The sequence below is a fragment of the Ailuropoda melanoleuca genome, chromosome 2, assembly GCF_002007445.2.
Source record: "Ailuropoda melanoleuca isolate Jingjing chromosome 2, ASM200744v2, whole genome shotgun sequence".
NCBI lineage: Eukaryota > Metazoa > Chordata > Mammalia > Carnivora > Ursidae > Ailuropoda > Ailuropoda melanoleuca.
Window position 1 is genome coordinate 131,081,209 of NC_048219.1, and position 23,534 is coordinate 131,104,742.

The 23,534-nt window shown below is 33.9% G+C and overlaps 1 protein-coding gene across 3 annotated transcripts in view; it reads left to right on the top strand.

Moving 5' to 3' along the window:
* The window catches only part of PSMD14 (proteasome 26S subunit, non-ATPase 14), a 103,142-nt gene that overhangs the window by 62,710 nt on the left and 16,898 nt on the right, over nucleotides 1-23,534 (top strand). For all 3 annotated transcript variants that reach the window (XM_034654623.1, XM_034654624.1, XM_034654625.1), the window contains exons 7-9: nucleotides 1,862-2,012; nucleotides 15,828-15,935; nucleotides 23,224-23,298. In XM_034654623.1, the coding sequence (XP_034510514.1) occupies nucleotides 1,862-2,012; nucleotides 15,828-15,935; nucleotides 23,224-23,298 (334 nt within the window). The remainder of the gene's footprint in view (nucleotides 1-1,861; nucleotides 2,013-15,827; nucleotides 15,936-23,223; nucleotides 23,299-23,534) is intronic.

Genomic DNA, 23,534 nt, shown 5'->3' on the forward strand with positions numbered 1-23,534 from the left:
ATCCTGGAACTCCGGGATCATGACCTGAGCCAAAGGTAGACACTTAACCAACCAAGCCACCCAGATGCCCGGGAGAGAGAATAAGCAGGCTCCACACCCAGTGCGGAGCCCAGGGGGGCTCAATCTTAAAACCCTGAGATCATGCCCTGAGCCAAAATCAAGAATAGTTCTAACTGAAGCACTGAACTTCCTCCCCTCCCAACCCACCCACCCACCCAGAAAATAAACAAAAATGACTCTGGGAAGTTCATAAATTACTTTCCTTCTTCAACGTATTTATATTACCGAGGAAAAAGAAGACTTCAGGTTGCTGATTATTATAATAGCTGACTGGTTGCAAAACTTTGGATGGAATGGAAACGACATAGTGCTTATCAGGCATCAGAGATGGCATTTGAAAGTATGCTTGCCAAGATAGGTCTAACCAAAAATAGTTTTCAATTATTTGGTATTTCTGGTAGGGGTGTGTGTGTGTGTGTGTGTGTGTGTGTGTGTTCGTTCGCATGGGTGTGCACATATAGGTAACCATGGCCATAGCTCTTAAAGGATCCTGAAAACTTCTTAACTCATCAGCTAACAGCAGTTTGGTACTTGGCAGTTTTAGAAGTTTTATTAAAGTATGGCTTATAATTGAATGATATAAGTGGGTGTCAATTATGAATGTCCAAACCTATAAAATTATTTTGGTATCCCAAAATAATATGTCTAGCAGGTTTTGGGGTAGCTTTTTGTTCATTTAGAGTAAATAAATGTTTGTGGCTCTTTTTTCGTAGTTCTAAAACTAATGATGTTTCTTTCTATCTAAACCAGGGTGTCAGCGTGGAAGCAGTTGATCCAGTGTTCCAAGCCAAAATGTTAGATATGTTGAAGCAGACAGGAAGGTAAGTATTTTAACTGATTATATAAAGGAATAATGGGAAATATTTTTAGAGATGTATTTCGAAAATCTGGATGTTTATGAATATACCTAGGGAAAAAAAGCCCTGTAGTTTATGTAAAGGTATTACTCTCAAGGCTATGTATCACCTACCTAGTATCTCTTTTTCTAGAGTCAAAGAAATTTGCCAATGAGAAAACTGCCTCATGTTAAAGTTCTCAACCATCACATAGTAAGCTTGGGCTGTAGCTTCCCTGTTTAGCATATGGAGTGACTGTCTAGTCACTTATAATTGAAAGAGCTTGTATGTTCCATGTATTGGAACTGAATAAGACTCTGATTTTTAATTATATTAAGCATATGATTTTTTAAAGAGAGAGAAAGTAGAATGCAAATATTCTTCAAGTTCCCCCCCCCCCAGATTAAATCTCAATAGTTGTCATTCTCTTGCTCAAATTCTTCTACTGTGGAAGAAACTTCAAAATTAATGTTAGCAAAAGGCTCAGCAGCTGAGCAGAACAGTGCAAATTGGTTTTTGACTGAGTTCCTAGTTCTACTGCTGGTTTAATTGATATTTAATCCTTTCACAACAGTGGATCCTGGTGTCCATTGTTAAAAATGTACTCTGCCTGGAAAATCCAACTCCCAGACCTAAGGAGTTAAAGAGTAGATATTTACTTGAATGCTGAAAGGGTAAAACCTGGCTCAGAGAAAGTGTGGTAACAAGGTGAAAAACTGAAAGCCTTATCTACCACTGCTAATGTGCATCTCTTAATGATAGCACTCCTTTGTCATGCTTATTCATTTCCATGTTTTCTGGATAATACGGTGTATGATTTCAGTGTTTCTAATGGTGCTTTTTTCACACCTGTGCGTTTTTCATCTCTTCTTAATTTATACCCTGTTAGTGTGTTGTTTCTTTTCATATCATAAATGTGTATTACTTGTTCTGTTCTGAACCGCTGAATGCCCTCTTTGTTTCAGGCCTGAGATGGTTGTTGGTTGGTATCACAGTCACCCTGGCTTTGGTTGTTGGCTTTCTGGTGTGGATATCAACACTCAGCAGAGCTTTGAAGCCTTGTCGGAGAGAGCTGTGGCAGTGGTTGTGGATCCCATTCAGAGTGTAAAAGGAAAGGTAGAGTAGATTCTATCTTTATTAGCATCTACTGCCACATTCTGTTTACAGATACATTAAATTAAAATTTCTTTTGTTTAAAGCAGGATTCTTACACAAAAAAACCCTGTCTGTGTACTTAAAAAAACAAACAAAAAAACCTGTACAAGTTGAAAAATGTGTCGTCTTGGTATTATTAGCAATATAACTACTTAGAGATTTGTTTCTACTTTAATCAGCTATTGTCTAATCATAAATGTTTATTTTTAAAATTGTTTGTATTTCATAGATTTAGGAATGTTAGACCATACTAAAAGCCTGCTGTATACAGTTTATTAATATACACGTTATTAATAAACATTGTCCTACCTTCCTTTAATTTAAAATTGTGAATTTTGGATTGGCACAACATTTTATGTATCTAGTTAAAGACACGCTGTTTTGCAGGCATTGTGCAGGACATATTCTGGAGTTGGATGTTCCAAATATTTTAGACAATGAAAACTTGACCCAAGACTTAGTATCAGCCATTCGCATTTTTGGAGTGAGGACACAGATGAATGATTAAATATGCTAAATGATTAGGAAAAGAGATTAACTTGCAAAGCATATTGGGTTATAGTTGTTCTTTGTTGAAATCTTTTGTTCTTGTTTAGTTCTTTTTTTCCCCTTCGTTCTCTCTCTCTCTCTTTCTTTTTTTTATTTCTTTCTTTCTAGCCCCATATGCCATTTTCCTATTTCCTGCCTCATGACAGCAGGGAGCAGCTCTATTATCACCTTCACAGAGCTGTCTGCAAATGTGAGAGGCAATTCGATTTTGCTCAACCACAGGGAGAGTGGATTAGAAAAACTACAGAACATACAGAAATTGGCTAGGTGGTTACTGCTTTAAAATACTGCTGAGGTGTCTTGTTTGAGCATGTACTTCCATTGTAGTGTAGAATAATTGTTAAAATAAAATCACAATACATTTATGGAATCCTTTTTATGCAGCTTTTACAAATAATTTTTAGAGCACTTAAAAATAAATATTAGCTTGCTATCTATCAGACCTGTAGTTTGCTAGTATTGCAGATTACATTTACATCTGCTCACCAGCTCAAACAAACTAAATATGGCTGTTAAACATGGAGTTTTTATCTGTCATGATTTGAAGTTGAACACTTTCTGACATCATATTATAATGATGAATAAAAATTGAGACCTTCTCTAAATCATGATCCTATTAGATGTGATTTAGCTTTTCAGAGGTGGAATCTAGCCACAAAAACAATAATAATAGAAACCAATACACTAGACAATTCAGAATGGATTACTTCTGATGCTTGCTGTGTACCTATATTTCAATTTACTTTTTTAACTAAGTATATTGTTACTTAACTGTACAGATAAAAAGAGTTGAAAATCCTTGACATTTGTTTTATGAATTAAAGTGTAGTATAATACTTCTTAAGTTTAATTCCTGATAATTAAGGTATCTTTTTAATAACTCAGATTAACTCATTTAAGTAATAATTATCATTTTAGAAATATAATAGAATTATCTGATTAAGTCTCTCCACCACAATATTTACAAAAAATCACTGAAGCTTAATGTTAAATATAATTAGAGTTCTATTTTGTAGTATTAGTGTATTTGACTTTTTATACTTGACTCGTGTGTTGGTGGCCACTTTGAAAAGGAAAATATAAACTTAAATACGATGAAGGAAGACATTCGGAAAACAATATAAATATGTATTTTTAGTTATCATGTTTATAGTATCTTAAATGGCAGTTTTATAACTGGAATTTGCATTAATTTCTAATTAATCATAATTCATGTTAAAAGAATGAATTTCATTTAAAAATATACTTGTATGACATAACTGTTGTCATATGGTAAAATGTAGTTATTTTTTCAAAATAATATATCTAAAATTACTTTATTAAATCATAGGTAGCACTGTCTAGGTTTATATGTTGTGAAAAAATATTTTTGAAAAATTTAGTATAAATATCTATCAGTGATGGTTCACATCACTTCTTGTACCTAACATGTAGATTCATACAATTTCATGACCTAAAATAAGGATCCAGTCTTTCTCAATAATGTAACTTCATCTATAGGATGTCTGAATTTGGTTGTAATTTATGGTTCTTTTAGTGTCAAGACCTCTCAAAACTATGAGCCAAATTAAATCCTGGTAAATCCATGGCCAGAGTGTTCCAGTTAAAATATTAAACCCAAGAATATAAGCTTACAAAAACTGAAGAATAGCATAGTATTCTCCTTCCCCTTCCCTGCATGTGATTTATCAAAGCTGTCAAAATATTTAGTAAGACAATGATTAGATCAAGAGTTAAAATGACAATCTATATGTAAATTATTCAAGTTGAGACTGTTCACTTAATACCTCTTTCCTGTAAATTTTATATTTTCATTTTTATAAATCCCAGTATTACCTATTTTTGAGCGATTAGGTAAGCACTGAATCTTTGTAATCTCATTAATTCATGATGTTTGATTTCCTTTTATAGTGACTTGATTATATCTTTATGGAATTATTGCTGGGTGCCAGGTATTGTGGTGATAAATATTTCAACCTGTCTCATATATTCTTTTTTTTAAGATTTTTTATTTATTTATTCGACAGAGATAGAGACAGCCAGCGAGAGAGGGAACACAAGCAGGGGGAGTGGGAGAGGAAGAAGCAGGCTCATAGCGGAGGAGCCTGATGTGGGGCTCGATCCCATAACGCCGGGATCACGCCCTGAGCCGAAGGCAGACGCTTAACCGCTATGCCACCCAGGCGCCCCATGTCTCATATATTCTTTAGTAATTCTGGAGATACCATTATTACTCCATTTTATCAATGAAAGGGTAAAAAAATTAGGGTCAAAAAGATTACTTTGCCCAAAATTCTAGCATTATTAAGCAGCAGAACAAGGATACCAGTCAGGTCTATAAAACTTCAGAGCTCAAGCTATTTTACTGGGTCTTTAATATTAGACAATTATGAACTATGTAATTAGAGTAACTCAGGATTGGAAAGTGAGAAAGTACCAGAGGTTACTGCAAGACTTTTTCTTACCTTATATGAATACATACCCCTCCCTTCAGTGTAAGTCAGGGTAAGGGGCTACACATTTCTCAGTAGTTCACTGTACTATTTATAGTAGTTACTATGTATTAATTGATTTTCCTCATATAGTATTTGTTGTATTTTAAAAAACAATTTAGACAGACTCATTCCTGTCAGCTTTTGCAACGTCCCTAGGACCAAACATTGAGACCTACATAAATAATAAAATATACTATATGATAAAGAATCCGTAGCTCTCTGTATATTATGTAATCCTATAAATGTTTAAAAATGTTAAAAAATGTCCTGTAAGTGTAAAAAATGTTTAAAAGGTGGAAAATGATAACGTATAATTTAAATGGAGAGTAAGCTATAGAAATTACTGATGAGCTTGACCCTAAACTTATCAGTGAAATAGTTTTTAAAATTTTGTTTTAGTTTATTTGTAAAATACACATATTCAAATATTTTAAGCTTCAGTTCTCAAGTAGTAAAGTGGCAGCCTCTTGCTTAAAGTTTTGGTATCTTGTATGTTCAGCCCACAACTGGACTTGATCCAGCAGCAGATTTAGAAGTTAATTTAGCTTATAATATGATTATAAGGGCAAAAAGAATGATGACTTTGTGCAAAGTCATAAAACTACCATGCAACTATTACTACTTTTGAGAACCTATTTTCTTATCACAATTCCTGTCAGTAAAATGTTCATATGTTACCTGGTAACTGATAACAATCTTCATGTTCTCTATTTTGAAAACATTAAAAGAAAAAAAACACTAATAACCCTTTAGTCCCTATAAATCTTCATACTGGCTGAATATTCTTGAGAAATTTTTATTCCAACTGATCAGAAATAACTAACTTATCAGCAGGTATTTCTTAAGTGCATCTGATGTGCCTGTGTGCTAATGATCCTGGTATATAAAATAGATATAAAAACCAGTCTTTGTCATTTTGAGAAGGTAAGTCATACACATTTAGTGTATGCCAGATAACATACATCCAAATACCATTCTGCCATTTATGTGCTGATAATCTACATTGCATCCTGATAGAATACAAATTACACTGATACTGCTTTGTTTCTATAGCTAAGTATTAAATTGGTTGCTAGAGAGAAATAATTCAACGAATACTTATTCAGAACCTTGTATGTGCCAAAATGGAATAAAGTAGTACTTGTATAGTAAACATAGTAAATACAAATTAGAAGAAGAAAGAAATTGGTATGGCTGCACAAAGTAAGTGAAGCTTGGACTGAGCTTTGATAGGCGGGCAGGACATCACTCAGAAAAGAGAAGTTTGTCCTTCTGGAGAAGAATGTAGAAATAATTCTATTCCAGGTGGTATACTTACCTCTTTGTTCACGTTTTTTTCACAGATATATTAGAATGTAAAATGAATAGTTTTTGATGTTGTTATTGTTGTCTTTATTCAGCATTTTATAAAAAAAGATGGGGCTTTGAAAAGTAAATGCAAATATAGGAGGAAAGAATTAGGGAATGAATATTATGAGAGTTTACCTTTTATTTTCAGAGATTTATAAGGTTTTATCTTTTTCAGGGTAAGAAGGGGGCAAGCATTTTACTTATCCAAAAGTTTTGTATTAGAAACTTTAAGGTGGTGGAGAATTTTAAACTATAAAACAATAGTTTTGTTTTAGCTTTTTCTTATTATTGTTCAAAAATACTTATCATAAAGGCAGGGCATAGAGTAATGAAGAGCACAGGCTTTGGGATCAGGGCTGCAGTCAAATTCCATTTTTATCTCTTTATCTCCTCTTTATGGTATGACTTTGAGCAAGTTATCTATCTTGAGCTTCAGTTTTCGTGTCTATAAAACAGGGATTTTAATACCTATCTCCTAGTATTATGAAGCCATATGTCATGAGTAGAGATTAAATCAATTGCTACTTAAATAGATTAACAAGTAGCATATTTTAAAATATAGAATATGAATATTTCTGAGAATTTTTTTAAGAACAAGTCTTTAACTATGTTGCTCACTTTAAGAAGGTAAGGGTAATGACTACAAAAGAAATGAAAATGTTCCCTTGTATTTTGTACCTCATAATTTAAGAATACTCTTCTGAATCAGCTGATTTTTTATTGACACTATTTTTCTGACATATTTCTCTAGGACATGCTGATGGAAAGAAAAATAAATATATTAAAATTCTGGCCTTTGAAGTGATTAATTTCTCCCATCCAAATACTAACCAGGCCTGACCCTCCTTAGCTTCCGAGATCAGATGAGATCGGGCGCGTTCAGGGTGGTATGGCCATAGACTAAAGGTAGTGAAAGATATTTAGAATATGTGTTATTCATAAGATTTCTTTTGGTCAGTTTCCCATAAGGGTCAGTTAGGGCTGGATAGTCCTACTCTCGAATTGTATACACATATACACACCTTTTCTTCATCTAGTTTTCCAGATTGCAAGAGAAAAATAGAAAATAGGACACATAAAAATTCTATTTCCACTCCTAATATAGCTCTGTGAGCGTACCCATCCAACTCTTGGAACAAGTTTAGTTACTATATTATCTTTTGTTTGCTTCCTGTTTTACACTCTTATTATCAGAAATTGTCGGCTAGGAATGTTAAAGCAATTTTATGTTTAAAGTTCTAAGAAACATAAATCTTATTTGGAACTAATACTTCTTAGTATAGTTCTTTTAATTTATAGTTTCTGTGTTAATAATGTAGTCTTTGCGCTACTTTATTATTGTTTAGTACTTACTATGTATTTTGAGTGGTATCAATCTGTTTCAAATTAGTTCAAATTAAGCTGTTTCAGTAAAGATAAGGGAAAACCTTTAAAACTCTTCCCATTACCTGTAAGAATATTTATTGACTTTTGATTCTGAAATACTTTCCTTTTCCCAATCTAAAGATGCCTGGTCATTCACCAGATACTTACTGATCACTACTATGTCACAGGCATACACTGGGGACATAAAGAACAGGATCTACTCCCTGTTGTTGATGCCAGTATTGTACCAGCAAATGCAAACTATGACTTTGTGTAAGAAGCCTTTCCATAGCGCATGTATTTTAATAAACTTAATATGTTCTAATCATTGTAATTTCCTAAAGAATTTAGGGTTGATTATGGTGCTAGATAGTCTTGTAGGTCATAGTTGATTCCTCAGTGATTATTCTTAGACGACTAGTAAGCTGATTAATAGATACTCACTGCCACTTTTTTACATTCCAAATTGCTTTACTGGGTGCAGTTTTTATTCCAAATTAAACACAGGTCAGTGTTTTGATGTTTGAATTTTTCAGTTCACTATGCCATGGGAGAGTATTTTATGAATTCAAAACTGATCATTGATAAGGAAATGGGAAGTATATATTTTGTAAAGCTAGTAATTAGATTTTTATAGAAAATAAATGCCCCCTTTTTTTGAAGGAGAAATAAACATGAATGGTAAAACTATGTAAAATGCTTTCTTTGGGGGCGCCTGGGTGGCACAGCGGTTAAGCGTCTGCCTTCGGCTCAGGGCGTGATCCCGGCATTATGGGATCGAGCCCCACATCAGGCTCCTCTGCTATGAGCCTGCTTCTTCCTCTCCCACTCCCCTTGCTTGTGTTCCCTCTCTCGCTGGCTGTCTCTATCTCTGTCAAATAAATAAATAAAATCTTTAAAAAAAAATGCTTTCTTTGGAGCTCTTGATTTCAATAGATACTTATTCTATAGCGTATTATGTGTGCCAGGTACTCTGCTGGGGAGTTGGTATTTGATGGCGAATAAGACACAAACCTTGCTGTCAAGTAACTGAATCTAATAGTCTTTTCTTGCTTTTGTGTTAGGAGAAAGTGTTACATCAAATAGCTTGGTGATGAAGAGTACTGGCTTTGGCATGCTGTGTAGGTACAAATCATGGTGGTAGCACTTTGCTGGTTGTGTCATCTCATTTAATTTATCCAAGTTCTCTGAGCCTCCATTTTCTCATCCATAAATTGTGTATATTAATGCCTACCTCTTGGTTGTTCAGAGGCTTACACAAGATAATTTCTGTGTGATATTTAATTAATAAGCTCAATAAAAATATATAAAAGTGTACACATCCAGGTATTAACTTTTACATATTTTTCTTGCAAAAATGACCTTGCCTAGTGAAAGATGGTAGTTTGAGGGTTATATTTGCACTGCTTCTTTGAAGATGATGTTGAAGCACAAGCAGTGTGTGTAAGTCCTTTATTCCCCTTATCCACCTGCCTTACGACCTTGTTAATTAACGTGGTTGAGCTCTAACTTCTAGTCTCTAAAACTTCTTATTTCTTTCCTTTTTGGGGAACTATCAATAAGCGTACCAACTGTGTTGTTTTAGTTGTGTACCAGAAAGGAATCTGAAGTCACTTTTTCATTTTATGTAGGCTGGGTGAGTAGCCACCAGATAGAATTGGTATTCTAAGTTGGTATCAGGCCAGTGACCCAGAGGTGATAGTCTCTTATAGCTCATTAATAGTCTAGTTCAATTTTTAAGTTTAGTGTTTATTTGTCATAGCCTAGAAATATCTGTTATACAGGAGTGTCAAGATTCTAGGGATATTGTTACTTTTAAAAAGAGATAATAATATTTGGCATAACTGTATACTTCAAAAAAAACTTTAATTAGGAATTTTTCTAAGGAAATAGATGTCTTTAAATGTTTCTCCCTGATTTTCTTTTCTTTTTAAAATATTTATTTAAGTAATCTCTACCTGCAGTGTGGGGCTTGAACTCACGACCCCAAGATTAAGAGTTGCATGGTCTTTGACTGAGCCAGCCAGGTGCCCCCTCTCTACTTTTCTACTGGTGTTTTCATATGTCAAGTGTCTGTGGATGGCAAATTTATAATTCTGATGTGGTTTTGGGAGTAGCTTTTTTCTAACTTTAACACTCTTGTTGCAATAACAGTACTCTGCTCTGTTTACCAGGTCAGTTGGGGTGCTCCAAGAAGCAGGTTCCAAAAGGGGAATTAGCTATGCAAGAGATTTATTAGGGTAAATACCTGTGATGGATAAAGGGGACAGCAGTACAGGTGTGACCCTGTGGAAGGAGAAAAGGAAGGCAGAATTGGGAATTGGGTAGAATTGGGAAGGTAGGAACAGTATCAGACTATATGGCATGTTTCTAAGAAAGTTTCAGTCAGACTGATCGGGAGTCTTTGAGACAAAGTTGCCCGTTAGAGGAATCCGTTCTCTTTATTTGGCAGGAATGGCTGGTTTCTAGTACCCCCACATTGCTCAGTCATTGGCTGGGCGTAGCCCGAGGGAAACATGACCTGGGGTGAACCCCCAGAAGATCCAGAGGTGTATAGATAGCATGTGGAGGTGGTGAGTTAGCTATGCTCTCTGCAGCAGTGTCTGTTGAACGGAGGTCTGAGCTGGGCAACTCTGTGACTGCCACAGTTAATAACACTAAGAACTACAGTGGCAGGCATACATTTATTTTATTTAATCTAATCATCAACTCTGTGAGGTGTCATTCATGAGCAAATGGAGACATTGAGAGCGTAAATAACTTATCCTGGATTGCTGAGCTAGCCGGTGGTAGAACCAGAATTGTAACTTAGGCAGGATTCTGCCTCCAGTTTCTCAAGCATTTAAGTACCTATACAAGACTGACTACATGCATACCCTAAAAAATTCTGCTGAACTTTATGATTTAACTATGTTCTTTTTATAAAGTTTTATGAATCTAAAAATGTTTAATTACCTTTTGCCATTTCTAGTTTCTAAAGATCCATTTGTTTTCATTAAGGCATACATGTTCAGAGCTTGTGGCTTTACTGTTTGAATTTTGATGCATGTCTTCACTTGTCAAAAAAAGTACATTTTGCTAGTTACACCCCATCCCCCATCTCTCCCAGTATATTGAAGTTGTACTACAGATCTCTAGCTACAGTAAGCAGTTCTCCAAGGATGGAGAAAGAAAATGTACATACACATAGGAATTTCTTTTCCAGAGCTAAAATTGACATTTTATAAATAATTTCCGTGTTGCAAACTTGAGACTAAGAAATCACAGCAATTCAGTGATATGCATTTGGCATGAGTCAGTTTTAGTTCTTAGTGCTTTTCATTGGAAATGGCATAGAAAGTAAGATTTCTTTGAATTTTTTATGCTGTGGGCTTACAAGAGACAGAAGATGTTTTTCTCTTATAGATGCTTGGCAGTGCATGGCAGCAGAAGTAACAAAAGGGTCACAAACCCCAGCAGTACTTCCCAGGTCACATGCACCCTTAATTTTTAAAGAATCTGGAAACAACCTAAGCAGTTGATAATAGGTCATTTCTAGGTGATAAAGGGTATTTGATATGGAGTGCTGCTTTTCTTTCTACACCTAGCATTTTTTATAGTCATTTAGAGACTTTATGTTTTTAAGTATGTAACAACTGGTAACTGAATTACAACTTTTTTCTTTTCTTTTCTTTTTTTTTTTTTTGATATTTGACATTGATTTTGAGGTCTTAAAGTTTTTCTTTCAAGCTTTGTTAAAAAAATTACTTCATTTTATTTCTAAGCACTTTCCATAGTCATTGACTTCAATATAAGTGGAATTGGAAATGCCAAAGGCAGCTACTGTTAAGAGACAGAGATGAAGAGATTATAATTATAGTAACTGCTGCCAAAAGTATTTATGCGTTTTTCTTTCAGACACCTTTGTATTAAAGTAATTTTAGGAGCTTTACAATATAGCCTCCTTTGAATGTAAAAATTGGGAAGCATGGATTGATGCTTTAGAAATTTAGTCTAGTCTCTCAGTGACCTAGCAGTTGATATGAAAATATGAATTTGAAAATAAATAGCATATTGGGTAAACTGTACTATACTCATGAAAGAAGCCAAAAAATTATGGATTAAACTAAATTTGAAAATAATTACACTTTTGAGTCCTAAACCAGATTCATTATTAAAATGAAATGATAGGTTCTTGACCCTTGGGTGTGCTTGGAATAAATATGGAACACAGTATTGTTTTTAAAACTATTTTGCTTTTATAAGCTAAGACAGATGTACAAAAAAGATGCAGTTTTTATTTTGTATTGGCAGCTTCCAAATATTTAGTATCTATTTCCAAGAGTTGCAATTAGTAAAGCAACCATGGTACTGAAATCTGCACATCCCACAAGCTAATTATATTTGCAAGGTCAGAGTGAATACATATTTTCAGAAAAATAAAGGGTTATATAAATATGTGTCTTCTACTTGGCTGTTATATCACAGTTTGTTGATCTGGAGTATAATGTGTACAATTCACAAATTTGTCTGATAACAGAAAGTGGTGTGTGATTGTGTTTATTTTACTAACCAGTATATTCACAGCAATCACTTCCAAATATCTCTCCAGTAAAGATGTGTTAATTACAAAACAGACAAGGTCTTCTATTATATTAAAGCTACTAACAAGAAGACAGCAGGAATCACACATGTAAATAGCATCATCAACCCCTATTTTAGTCCTCTGTTTTGATCTGTGAGTTGCGCATAGACCAAAGGTGCTATTAAAGACTGAGTGTATGAAATAGGCAGCATTATATGAACAAAATTTATTCAACAAGAAAACAGACCTTTAACATGAATTTAACAAGCCTGAGAAATTATAAACTATCATATGCTGCAGATTCATGCAGTGATAATAAACAAAAAAGGAAAGTAAGAGGTTTCCCTAAGCTAGCCAAACTGCTAATGGTTTTGTTATAAGCTGTCTACTGTTGCAGTGACCTCTGAAAAGTCTCAAGGCACTTGTACCAGAAAAAAATTAAATGGTCAGGCTGGTGAATTAGAGATTCAGTGTGGTATATAGGACTTCAGCATGGAAAGGAATTTTAAAAGTCTAGCATCACATTCCTGAAAATATTCTTTATACTTTTATTTGGAAGTTTTTGTGATTACATATTAATGAGGTAATTTTTGTGTGAAGTTTTTGGCTAAATTACTATTTGTATTTATAAGCTATAAACTGGACTGGATTAATGTATGTATGCTTTAAAACAGACTATTTAGAAAATTCATATAGCTCCAAAAATGGATTCTTTCCGCTGTCCCCTTCCCTATACCTTAATTAATCTTTGGGGGTTCTTTGTGTAGTATATTGTATCTAAGATTTCCTTTCTTATCCATGGAATGACCACTTTGCTGTCATTCTGTTGCATCATGCTGTAAATACATAAACATGGAGAAACGCCTTCAGCTTATACACACCTCCAAGTGCTCACCAGGGCTTTTTTTTGAATCTTACTGTGGCATAATTAACACCTTCTTCACCCATTGCTCATTAGTGCACTGGACATTAATGAGTCTGTTTTGATAGGTTGCTCTAAAGGAGGAACCCACTTATTCTCACAGTGCAAAAGGCAATTATAAAATTGTACAGAAATTAAAATGTAGACTATATTGCCATATTTATATTTTTATTGCGTACTAAATCTAATTTTGGTCTGCAGGTTGTTGAACATGTTAGTTTCCTTAAGACAGTTGCTATAGCAATGGCAGCAAATTCCTTTAATCTTGGTGTACTTGAAGTATTCTTTTCTATTGCCTCTCCTATTGCTGCTCAGGAATTGTCAATCTAAGCATGTCATTTCACATAGGCCATCATTCATTAGTTGAACAGTATATTACTTTTTAAATTTTTTCTCATTTTTTAATAGAATTTAATTTTTTTGTTTTAGGTTTGTTTCTAACTGATCGTAATACCTACTTAGCTGTTTATTTCATTCCCTTTTTATGAAGTTTCACACCTGCTTATAATATTCCAGAGAAATATTACAGAGATTTTTGCATGTAAAATAGCTGCCTGCTGTTTTAGTTTGAAAGTATTCAGTATAAAACAACATACAGGTATTTTGTTGTGATATATGATGGAATTTTCATAGTTTTCTAGGATTAGTTTTTTCCTACAAATGATTTTACTGAAATCTTAAAATGGAATCAAAGTATTTTAAGAACAATTGGGCCAAAATGATGCTTTGCTCTTAAATGGTGGCAGTTTTTAATCCTGCGTTTATTTAAGTACATCTATTAAAATGGTCACTTCTCCTTTTGCTTACATTTTAATTTTATCTTATGTGCTTTGTAGTAGACAGTTTTACTTCTGTATTTTTTTAAACAAGTGTTTGAAATTATTTATAATATTTGATTAAAGCATGTCTGATATTAGTACCTATTTTTATTATTGTTTTATGAAAGTAAATGATAAAAAATGTAAGTATAAGCAAGAAGTATAAACCCAGGCCATATTTATTTATTTATAAATGTGAAAGTGAAGTCTGAATTACAGTTATTGTATAAAAAGAAAAAGGAGTTTTCACAGACTATTAAATCATGTATGTTCTGGGGATACTTGGTTTTATTTTGAGGCAAGAGGACTCTGGGGAAATTCAAACTGTTAGAAATAAAAGCAAAATTTCAAAGTTGATTTTTTTTTTTTTTTTTTTTTTTTTTGGCCTGCCAGCGTGGACACTTGTAATGCTTTGGTCTAAGTTTGTATCCTTTGTACTGTTTGTTGACCCTTTGTGGTAGCCTTTTAAAAAGGGTGACTTCTTTCTTTAGATCTTGTTCTTTAGTATACAGCATGTATACATACTTACTACAGACAGACTTTTCGGACTTGATTAGATTTCATTTGGCTTAACTTAAAAGTAAATTTGATTTTCTACCTCTTAATTATACTTACTCAGCTATACTAAAACTATGTAGAAATGGGAAACAGTCTAGTTGATGATAGCTTTTATAATGTTAATAAATCTCAGGTAAAGCACTTTTAAGACAAATCTAGAAAAATGTATTATCTTGTTTTAAGATTTTTTTATGTGACAGAAGTATTGAGTTTATTCTCTAGGTAATTGATTTAAATTCCCAGAAAGAAGCATCTGTCTTAAAGTCCAAGCACTTTACATAAAACTTCACAACATTTAAAAGCTTTAACGAGTTCTTTCAAAACCATGATAATGAACAGAAAAAAGTGTTCAGATAATATGTGATTCTTGTTAAATCTCTTAATATATAAGAGCTAACAGATGATACTGTATCATGTAAGAATTTGAACTCTTTTTATACAGAAATATTGAATACACTTAGAAAAAGATGATACCTATCGTTACTTCTTTACTATGAACTTACGGCCATCTCAGTCTGTACTATGTTCCTGGCTTTAAAGCACAGGTGACCTTGGTTTTCTTCTATTTGCCTCCTATTCTTGACAGTGGCTTGGATATTTAAGGCCATCAGACAAGGTATAAGGTCTTTTATAGTCACAAGAAGTAAAAGGTATCTGACTAGAAGAGAATACGTGGAGCAAGTGCCTTGCTGGCTGTAATTTTGTTGTCATTTCAAGTACTGTGGTAGTATAATTGATGTGACAGGGCTGGGCTTTACATGTGGTCCCTTAGCTTGTGCTCACTTTCAGTTTTAGTTTCTCTTTGTCATTCATTTTGATTAGGTAAAATTTAGGTGACAAACATATGCACACCAATGGAGGCTGTTTGGTGTGTAAGTTTAGTAATGATGTGTTTCAATAATAAAGATGCAAAGTTAATATTTTTCTTTACTGCTTCATGAAAATTGCAATAATTGGTGTCACCTTACATTACAAGATAGAGGGTGGTGTGCTGATGGCACAGTCAGCAGGAGGTTCTTTTTTATTAATATTATAATTAAATGATTTTCTGGAAATAGGCCAGAAACAGATGCAAGTTGATCATGCCTGTCCACTGTTGCTTGGCATCATCACTTGCTTTTTAAAAAGAATTGACCTGACACCTTATTTTTACAGGTTGTTATTGATGCCTTCAGATTGATCAATGCTAATATGATGGTCTTAGGACATGAACCAAGACAAACAACCTCCAATCTGGGTCATTTAAACAAGCCATCTATCCAGGTAATGTCGGTATTTGATAATGTGTTAAAACTCTGTTTTATATTTTAAAATCCTATTACAGATGGCCATTTTAAGATCTAATAACTTAGCATTTTAATTTGTTTGCAATTAATTTTTCTTGTGCTTGAGAAGAAGATTATGGAAACACTTGCAAAAATTAGGTTTGCTCATCTATGAGTCCGTTTTTAGTGGAGTCTTTAAACTTACCTGACAGTTTGAGGATACTCTTTTTGGGAGCATAGTAGAGTTTTTACCTTGAGAGTACCTTATGGCTTTGCATGGTTAACATTGTAGTAAAGGACTGATACAAGTTTTGGGTAGAGTGCACTAGGGGTATCATTATTGATTGGTTAGTAGACATTTCTCAGTAATAATGGGAAAATTGATATACTTTAAGAGACAGAAACAATTCCTTTTAAATGGTACTTAAAACTTTCTGCCTTTTTTGGTTTACTCTCCACATTTAAAACAAATCCTACAAAACATATCTATATTATTACTTTTGATTCATTTATATCTTGTTCTAATAATGTCAGCCACCATTATTACAGTTATGCAGGCATTTAATATCCTCCCGAGTGATTACTGTGGGTTTTTTTTTGTATCATTCACATGTCTCATTGTTTTTACACAAATCTTTATTGTCTGCAAAGATTATTTTAAATGTGTTTTTAAATGCACCACAACCTGTGTCTATATAGTTAATTGCTTCTCTGAAGATTAATTAAATGGGCAGAAATACCATGTTTGGTTAAATAGAACACATAGGACAAAGACATTATAGTAGCTATTGCTTCTCGCCTTCTGAAACCTGGCTCTGTCATATGATTGTCTTTGGGGAGTTGTGGCTTTGACAGTTAACCATGGTTAAGCCTGAGTTACACTCTGATAACTTTACACCTTTAGACACTTACTTTTGCAGCAGTCACTCATCTGAAATCTTCGTCAAAATGAAACGTTTTGTTTCAAAGGATTGAGGTGTGTTGCTTTTAAATAAAATTGTTTTACAAGTCAGGGAAAACTGCAAAGTTTAATGAGTATGAAATAAGCTACCAGTGTTTTTGATTGGGTACAGACAAGCCCATGCTTGTATGTTCCAGGAGAATATATTATTGGACCTGTTTAGCCTGTGATAATGACCTTTCTTATAAACCCCCATAGTATCATACTGCTTCATTATTATTTTTTTTTTTTTTTTTTTTTCCAAAAGATTAAGTAGCATCTCATAATCCAAGATCATTGTGATTACTACATGGTACATTTCTGCCAGAAGTTTTTACTAATTGCAAGTCAACAGCCACCTGTTGCCAATTTCATCTTTTAAGTGTAAACCCTGCTTTTTACCTTTATAAATTGAGTAAAATCAATATTAAAATCTGGTGGGTTTTTTTTTCCCTACAGTAGTCCAGTTTGTATTTTTTAGCTCTAACTTATAGTCTGTCACTTAAGGTGGAGCTTATAAAGCAAGTTCCAAACCCAAGTTAAAAGGACCTGTGTGTATAATAGCTACAGCATCATTGTTTTTCCTTTCATTTTAGTTTGTTTTGCTTTCTAATTAAAATCTGTAAATATATTTATTTCACAGTTTATATAGTGCCCATTAGAATGACATCTATCTGGGTCCTTTACAGTTTTAAGACAATTTGAATAATGAAACACTCAAATAGGACCAAGCCAACAAGTAACAGAACAAAGCCACACCTTAAAACTATTTCTTAGTTTTCTAAGACAAGCTAGAAAGAAAGCCACCCGGAAGAACCTGAAGTGAATAGTAATATTTATAATGGAATTTTAATATACGTTAATAAAATCTTTGACTCAGGGATAAAAAGCCTCTCTGAAGGGGTTTTATTTTGGAGGAAAATTAGTTTGTATTAAGAGGAGCCTTGCACCTAAACCAACTTTCTAGTAGTAGACAGCAACCATCAGCACTTACGCTGGTGGTGACTAATGCTTTTCTAACACTGAGCTTTTACTATTATACTTAATAGTAGTGGGGGAAATTATGATTATATTGCAGACTACTGTTTAATAATTTGAGGAAAGCTTAGAATGTGTTAAGAAAAAGATTATAAAATAGGATTTACAAGTTCTCCTCTTGGCAAATACATATGTTATAAACTATGCCTATCTATCTGTACAAAGATGTTAGTAATTTTTACCTTTGGTGGTGGGATTATGGAATTTTTTTCTTGTTTTTCTTTTCCATATTTTTTTTTTCTTAAGATATTATTTATTTATTTGACATAGAGAGAGACAGCCAGCGAGAGAGGGAACACAAGCAGGGGGAGTGGGAGAGGAAGAAGCAGGCTCCCAGCGGAGAAGCCTGATGTGGGGCTCAGTCCCAGAACGCTGGGATCACGCCCTGAGCCTAAGGCCGACGCTTAACGACTGTGCCACCCTGGCGCCCCTCTTTTCCATATTTCTTAAACCTTCTACAGTGAAACATATATTACTTACAGAAGGCTTTATTTTTAAAGCACTAAAACAATGTTGGAAATATCTACAAGACAAAACTAATAGACGAAGTTTATGTTAACTTTCATGTTTTAAATAAGGGAAGCCATTAATAATCCTGATAGGGAGGCAGAAGTATAATGCTTACATTCTAGACTTCTGTTTTGATATATGAGACTTTGTATTATTTTGTACTTGGAATATTTACCATTATTGTCAAATGTATAGGATTGAGGGTTAACGAGCATTTATTTTAGTAACTAAACATTTTAAACTATTCCACTTAAAAACTGTTCAAAGCATTTCAGATCCTTAAGAGCCATAGTATATGTGAAGATTGGGTTGTCAACTGCTTAAAAATTTAGTAACTATTGATGCATGGATGCATTGTGCAAGGACTGTGAGCCTTCGAGTGTAGCCCTGGGTACAATTGCATTGTCTAACAGAGTTAAGCTATTTGAAAAAAACTGTTTTCAGTATTTGTTAAAATAATATAAAACAGTTGCCCTGGAAGGAACCACTGTGGTCATTTTGTAGGGGAGGTAACTGAGGCTCAGAAAGTTCATAATTTGCACAGGCTTTGTTGTAGTGAATTAACATAGGAACTGGATTCATAACCTGGGCTCCTGGTTCTTTATACTATACTTGGAACTTAATTAATTAAATAATTAATTTTAGCATAGATAATATATTTATACAGTTAAAAATTCAAAAGGTACAAAAAGGTATTTAACAGAAACTTTCTTCTACGTTTGCCTTTTGCAACCCAGTTCTCCACTCTCGAGGGAACAACAAACACATTTTGTTTCTTTTCAGAGTTGTTATATTTATATGAAGAAAGCTCCATTCATTTAAAAATATGATCTAATCGATATTATTTAGCTCCACATTTTCACTTTAGCAGTGTAAAATAATTTAAGGCAAACAAACTTATCTTTGGATCTAAATAAATATGGCTTTTTTTAAGAGCACGGAACTTTTTTGACTTACCAAGAACCTCTAAAAAGGTTGTTATTATTATTATATGGTCCGTAAGCTGTGTATTTTATAATATGCCTGCTTTTCCATAGCAGTGAGTATATGGAGAGATAACTTTAACCTTTTCTCAATAGTCTGGGCAGTGTCAATGAGGTATGATAAGGGTTGGTTTTAGTTGTTTGTAGTTATTTGACACAGGCATTATATAGGAAGCCATTTAAGTAAAGGATCTTATTTTAAGATCTGTTGTCAACAATCCCTTTACATAAAATACCTTCTTACACAGTTCATTCCAACCTGATAGCTGACTGCCTCTCATAAACTGCTTATATTTTTATTCCATAGTTTCTACCACCTTTGATCATATATCACTACAGTTCTAAGTTTATCACTTTTCCTTCTCACTATTATTTATGCTGTAGTGGTTTATACAGCCTTGAACATTCTTTGGGATTAGGTATCTAGTCTCCCAAAGATATTTGTAATACTTAAGTTTAATAAATCACATGAATGAACAAATACAGAAATATAAATAATTCAAAAGGTGATTGATTTTGAAGTTGATTTCACTGTAATGATTATTTGTGTATTTGTTTTGTATATTTGTCATATTAATAAAGTTATGAATCTCTACTCTAAAGATTAACTAAGGGGTGCCTGGGTGGCTCAGTCATTAAGCGTCTGCCTTTGGTTCAGGTCTTGATCCCAGCGCTCTGGGATCGAGCCCCACGTCGGGCTCCCTGCTCAGCAGGAAGCCTGCTTCTCCCTCTCCCACTCCCCCTGCTTGTGTTCCCTCTCTTGCTGCCTCTCTCTGTCAAATAAATAGATAAAATCTTTTTTAAAAAAAATCCTTTAAAAAAATAAAGATTAAAGCAGCATAGAAATAACCAGGAAGTTAATCAGTGGGATCTCAAAACTCCCCTTTGTCTATGGTCCTTCGAACAATTCTTTATCTAGAATAGGTAGCCCCTTAGACTGGTAAGAGTACGAACCTAGGCAGAACTTGCTTCTTGAAAAGTTGGCAAGGTTTGAGCAAAGAAAACAAGGGTCAGGATATACAAGAAGGAATTAAATAAGCTCACCACTGTTAGTAAATTCAAAATGTATTCTCCTAGAAACAGTACTTTAAAAGTGACTGATTGGGGCGCCTGGGTGGCTCAGTCGTTAAGCATCTGCCTTTGGTTCAAGTCATGATCCCAGGGTCCTGCGATCGAGCCCCACATCAAGCTCCCTGCTCAGCGGGAAGCCTGCTTCTCCCTCTCCCACTCCCCTTGCTTGTGTTCCCTCTCTTGCTGTGTCTCTGTGTCAAATAAATTAAAAGCTTAAAAAATAAAATAAAATAAAAAATAAATAAAATAAAAGGTGACTGATTTCCCAGATCAGCCACTAAAAGCTTAAAATAGCCCACAGTATAGAGAATCAAACTATAAGAATGCTGCTGTGAGAAACTCTTGTGGATTTTAGATAGCCAATTAATGAATGAGTTTGGGGAACATACCTGTTTTAATGAAGAATTGCCTAAATTTTCTTAAGTCCATCGTATGTTTGTTAAGTGTAAATTAAAAAGTAAAGTAATGATGTTTTAAGAAATTTCTTAGCTATATAACTTTCTCCTTTATCTGCCTGACATACTATGGTATTTGCTAGTATATTCTGTTTAATTTGCAATTTAACCCCTCTGAGGGGTCAGTTCTCCCTCTTGATAAAACTAATCTTCTATTTGGCATATGCTGTCTCAACTTGTTGACTAAATTGGTTAATTTGAGAGAATTTATTATTCACTGAGGCTGTGGGTGGGACTCATGTGGAAGGCATACTGTACGTGGCCAGTTTACTTGTGATTTGGCGTGTACTGGGGGTACATAGCCGGTGAGTAAGGGAAATTGGAAGACTGCTTGAGGATATCATTTTATTTAAACTTACATATTTTTTAATCATAATACCTGCTAATCTTTCATGCTGCCTGTGTTAGTTTTACTGCTTGTATTAATGTCATTAAAAATCAAGTAGGGTAGTACCTTCAAATATCAAACTGTATATTTAAGCAGTATAGTTAATCTCCAAAAGTGGGACTGTAGGCCCACTGGTCTATTTCTTTATTTATTGGCCATAGCTGTTACTAGCTTTATGGCTTCTATGTAGAATTATGTAGTCAGGGCATTGCACAAAGGTGCTTCGATGAGGGGGCAATTGGCAACTGAAATCTAGTGTAAGTTCCGCTCTCCAGTCAGGCTTTATCCACTGAGAAGACTAGGTACCTTTTTCTAATTCTTCCACCCAAGGGTTACACGTCCTAATTTACATAAATATGAGTACATATTAAAGAAGGCCCTGATTAATTCTACTTATTGATCTGCACAGCATTTCTGAGCACTGAAATTTAATTCACTACTCTTGATGATTATTAAGATGGATAAGGATTTAATAGATACACCTTAGTACTTTAGTTTTGTACATCAACCATTTTATTATAGCAGATGTTAGGATAAGAATGGATTGTTATAGTACATATGTAAATGTTTTAGTACTTGGTGGAGTGATCTTTTGCTGGCATTGTTTTAAAATAAGCTGGCCATGCTTTGTTTTTATCCTGATCCTTTAAAGTATAAAGACTTAATCCAAGAATTTCCTAAGACACATTGTGGCACACTATAGTAGAACAAACATGGGCTTTGGAGTCAGAAATACTTGGGTTCAGATCTCACCTTTGCCTTGCTGTAAAACTGGGACAGATTAAGATTTGTGTCATATTCTCTTCGTCTGTCAAAATACAAATAGAACCAACCTTACTGGGTTGTTACGAAGATTAGAAGACCTAATGTGCAAAGCAGATGCAGGGTACTCACTTAACGTGTTCTTTCTAGCCCTTCTACCTCAACACTTTAAAGCCTTCACTGTAAAAATCCAGTAATTCGAGAGTGCAGTGGTGGTTTTCATTAGCTTTATCTTTATATCTGAGCTAACCCTAAAGCCCCTTTTGTTTTTATACTTGTTGAAAATAAGTCCAAGGTGTATTTCTGTACTTCCATGTCTTTCTAGGCTGATAGAGGATCCCCCAGAATACCATTCTGAACCCCATTTCAACATCTGTTGTTAGAGTTCAATATTTGAGCAGTTGTAAATGGATTACATCACAGGCAGGGTTATCATTTCTTAATAAAGGCATGTCATTAGCTTAAATTTTTATTACGATCTGCCTGTTTGTCTTAGAGAAGTCAAGTGCAGTGGAAAAAATTCTGGTTAGTGAAATTGCCTGTCACTGGATAAGATCATGAGGCAAATATAAGTAGACCCAGTAAAGAACAAACTCCACTTTGTTAATTTGGAGACATGTGTGGACACCCATTATTTGAATCTGTTAGAACTGACTTAAGAAAAAGAGAAACCCCAGATTAATGTCATGGGTGGAAAAATAGGTGTATTATTATGACTGAATGTTAGACTTTTCTTTTGAAATAACAAAAAGACCCCTAGATATCATAAAATCAGATTATGTATTTTTATAAATTATGTATTATTTGTTATGTATTATTTATAAATTATGAATAATTAATTTATAAGTTAGATTGTGATGGAGTCAGACCCTATCTCTGACTCTGAGCGAGGCTATTGAAACTTTTGAATTTGTGCTGCTGTGTATGATATTTTAAAGAATGTGTGACCCATACCTCTAAACCTCACTTCTAAATTTGTAGCTGAGGAAAAGTATGTTTTCTTTTAATTTTTATTTGGGTTGCAGCCTTTTTTTAGAAGAGAGTAAAGGTGTTGTCTACAGCATATGTCAGTGGTTTCAAACTAATTTTTTACATGTAAAGCATTAATTTGTCTTTTATCTAATCCTTTATCTATATAGGCGTTAATTCATGGACTAAACAGACACTATTACTCCATTACTATTAACTACCGGAAAAATGAACTGGAACAGAAGGTAAGTTAAAATTTTTATCTTAGAGAGGGGAAAAAAGTCTTTTTCAGACTGTTTAAACTATTACCTAATATATTTGAATTTGAATTGTTGACCTTGTTCATTGATGTGTTCAAAGATTTTTTCATTCCTGATGAATTGCAGGAACATAAAATAAAGGAATATTTTATTGGACATATTGAAAGACATTTTACCTTATTGGTAGATGCTAAAACAAGAGAATAAGTAGGAAACAAACA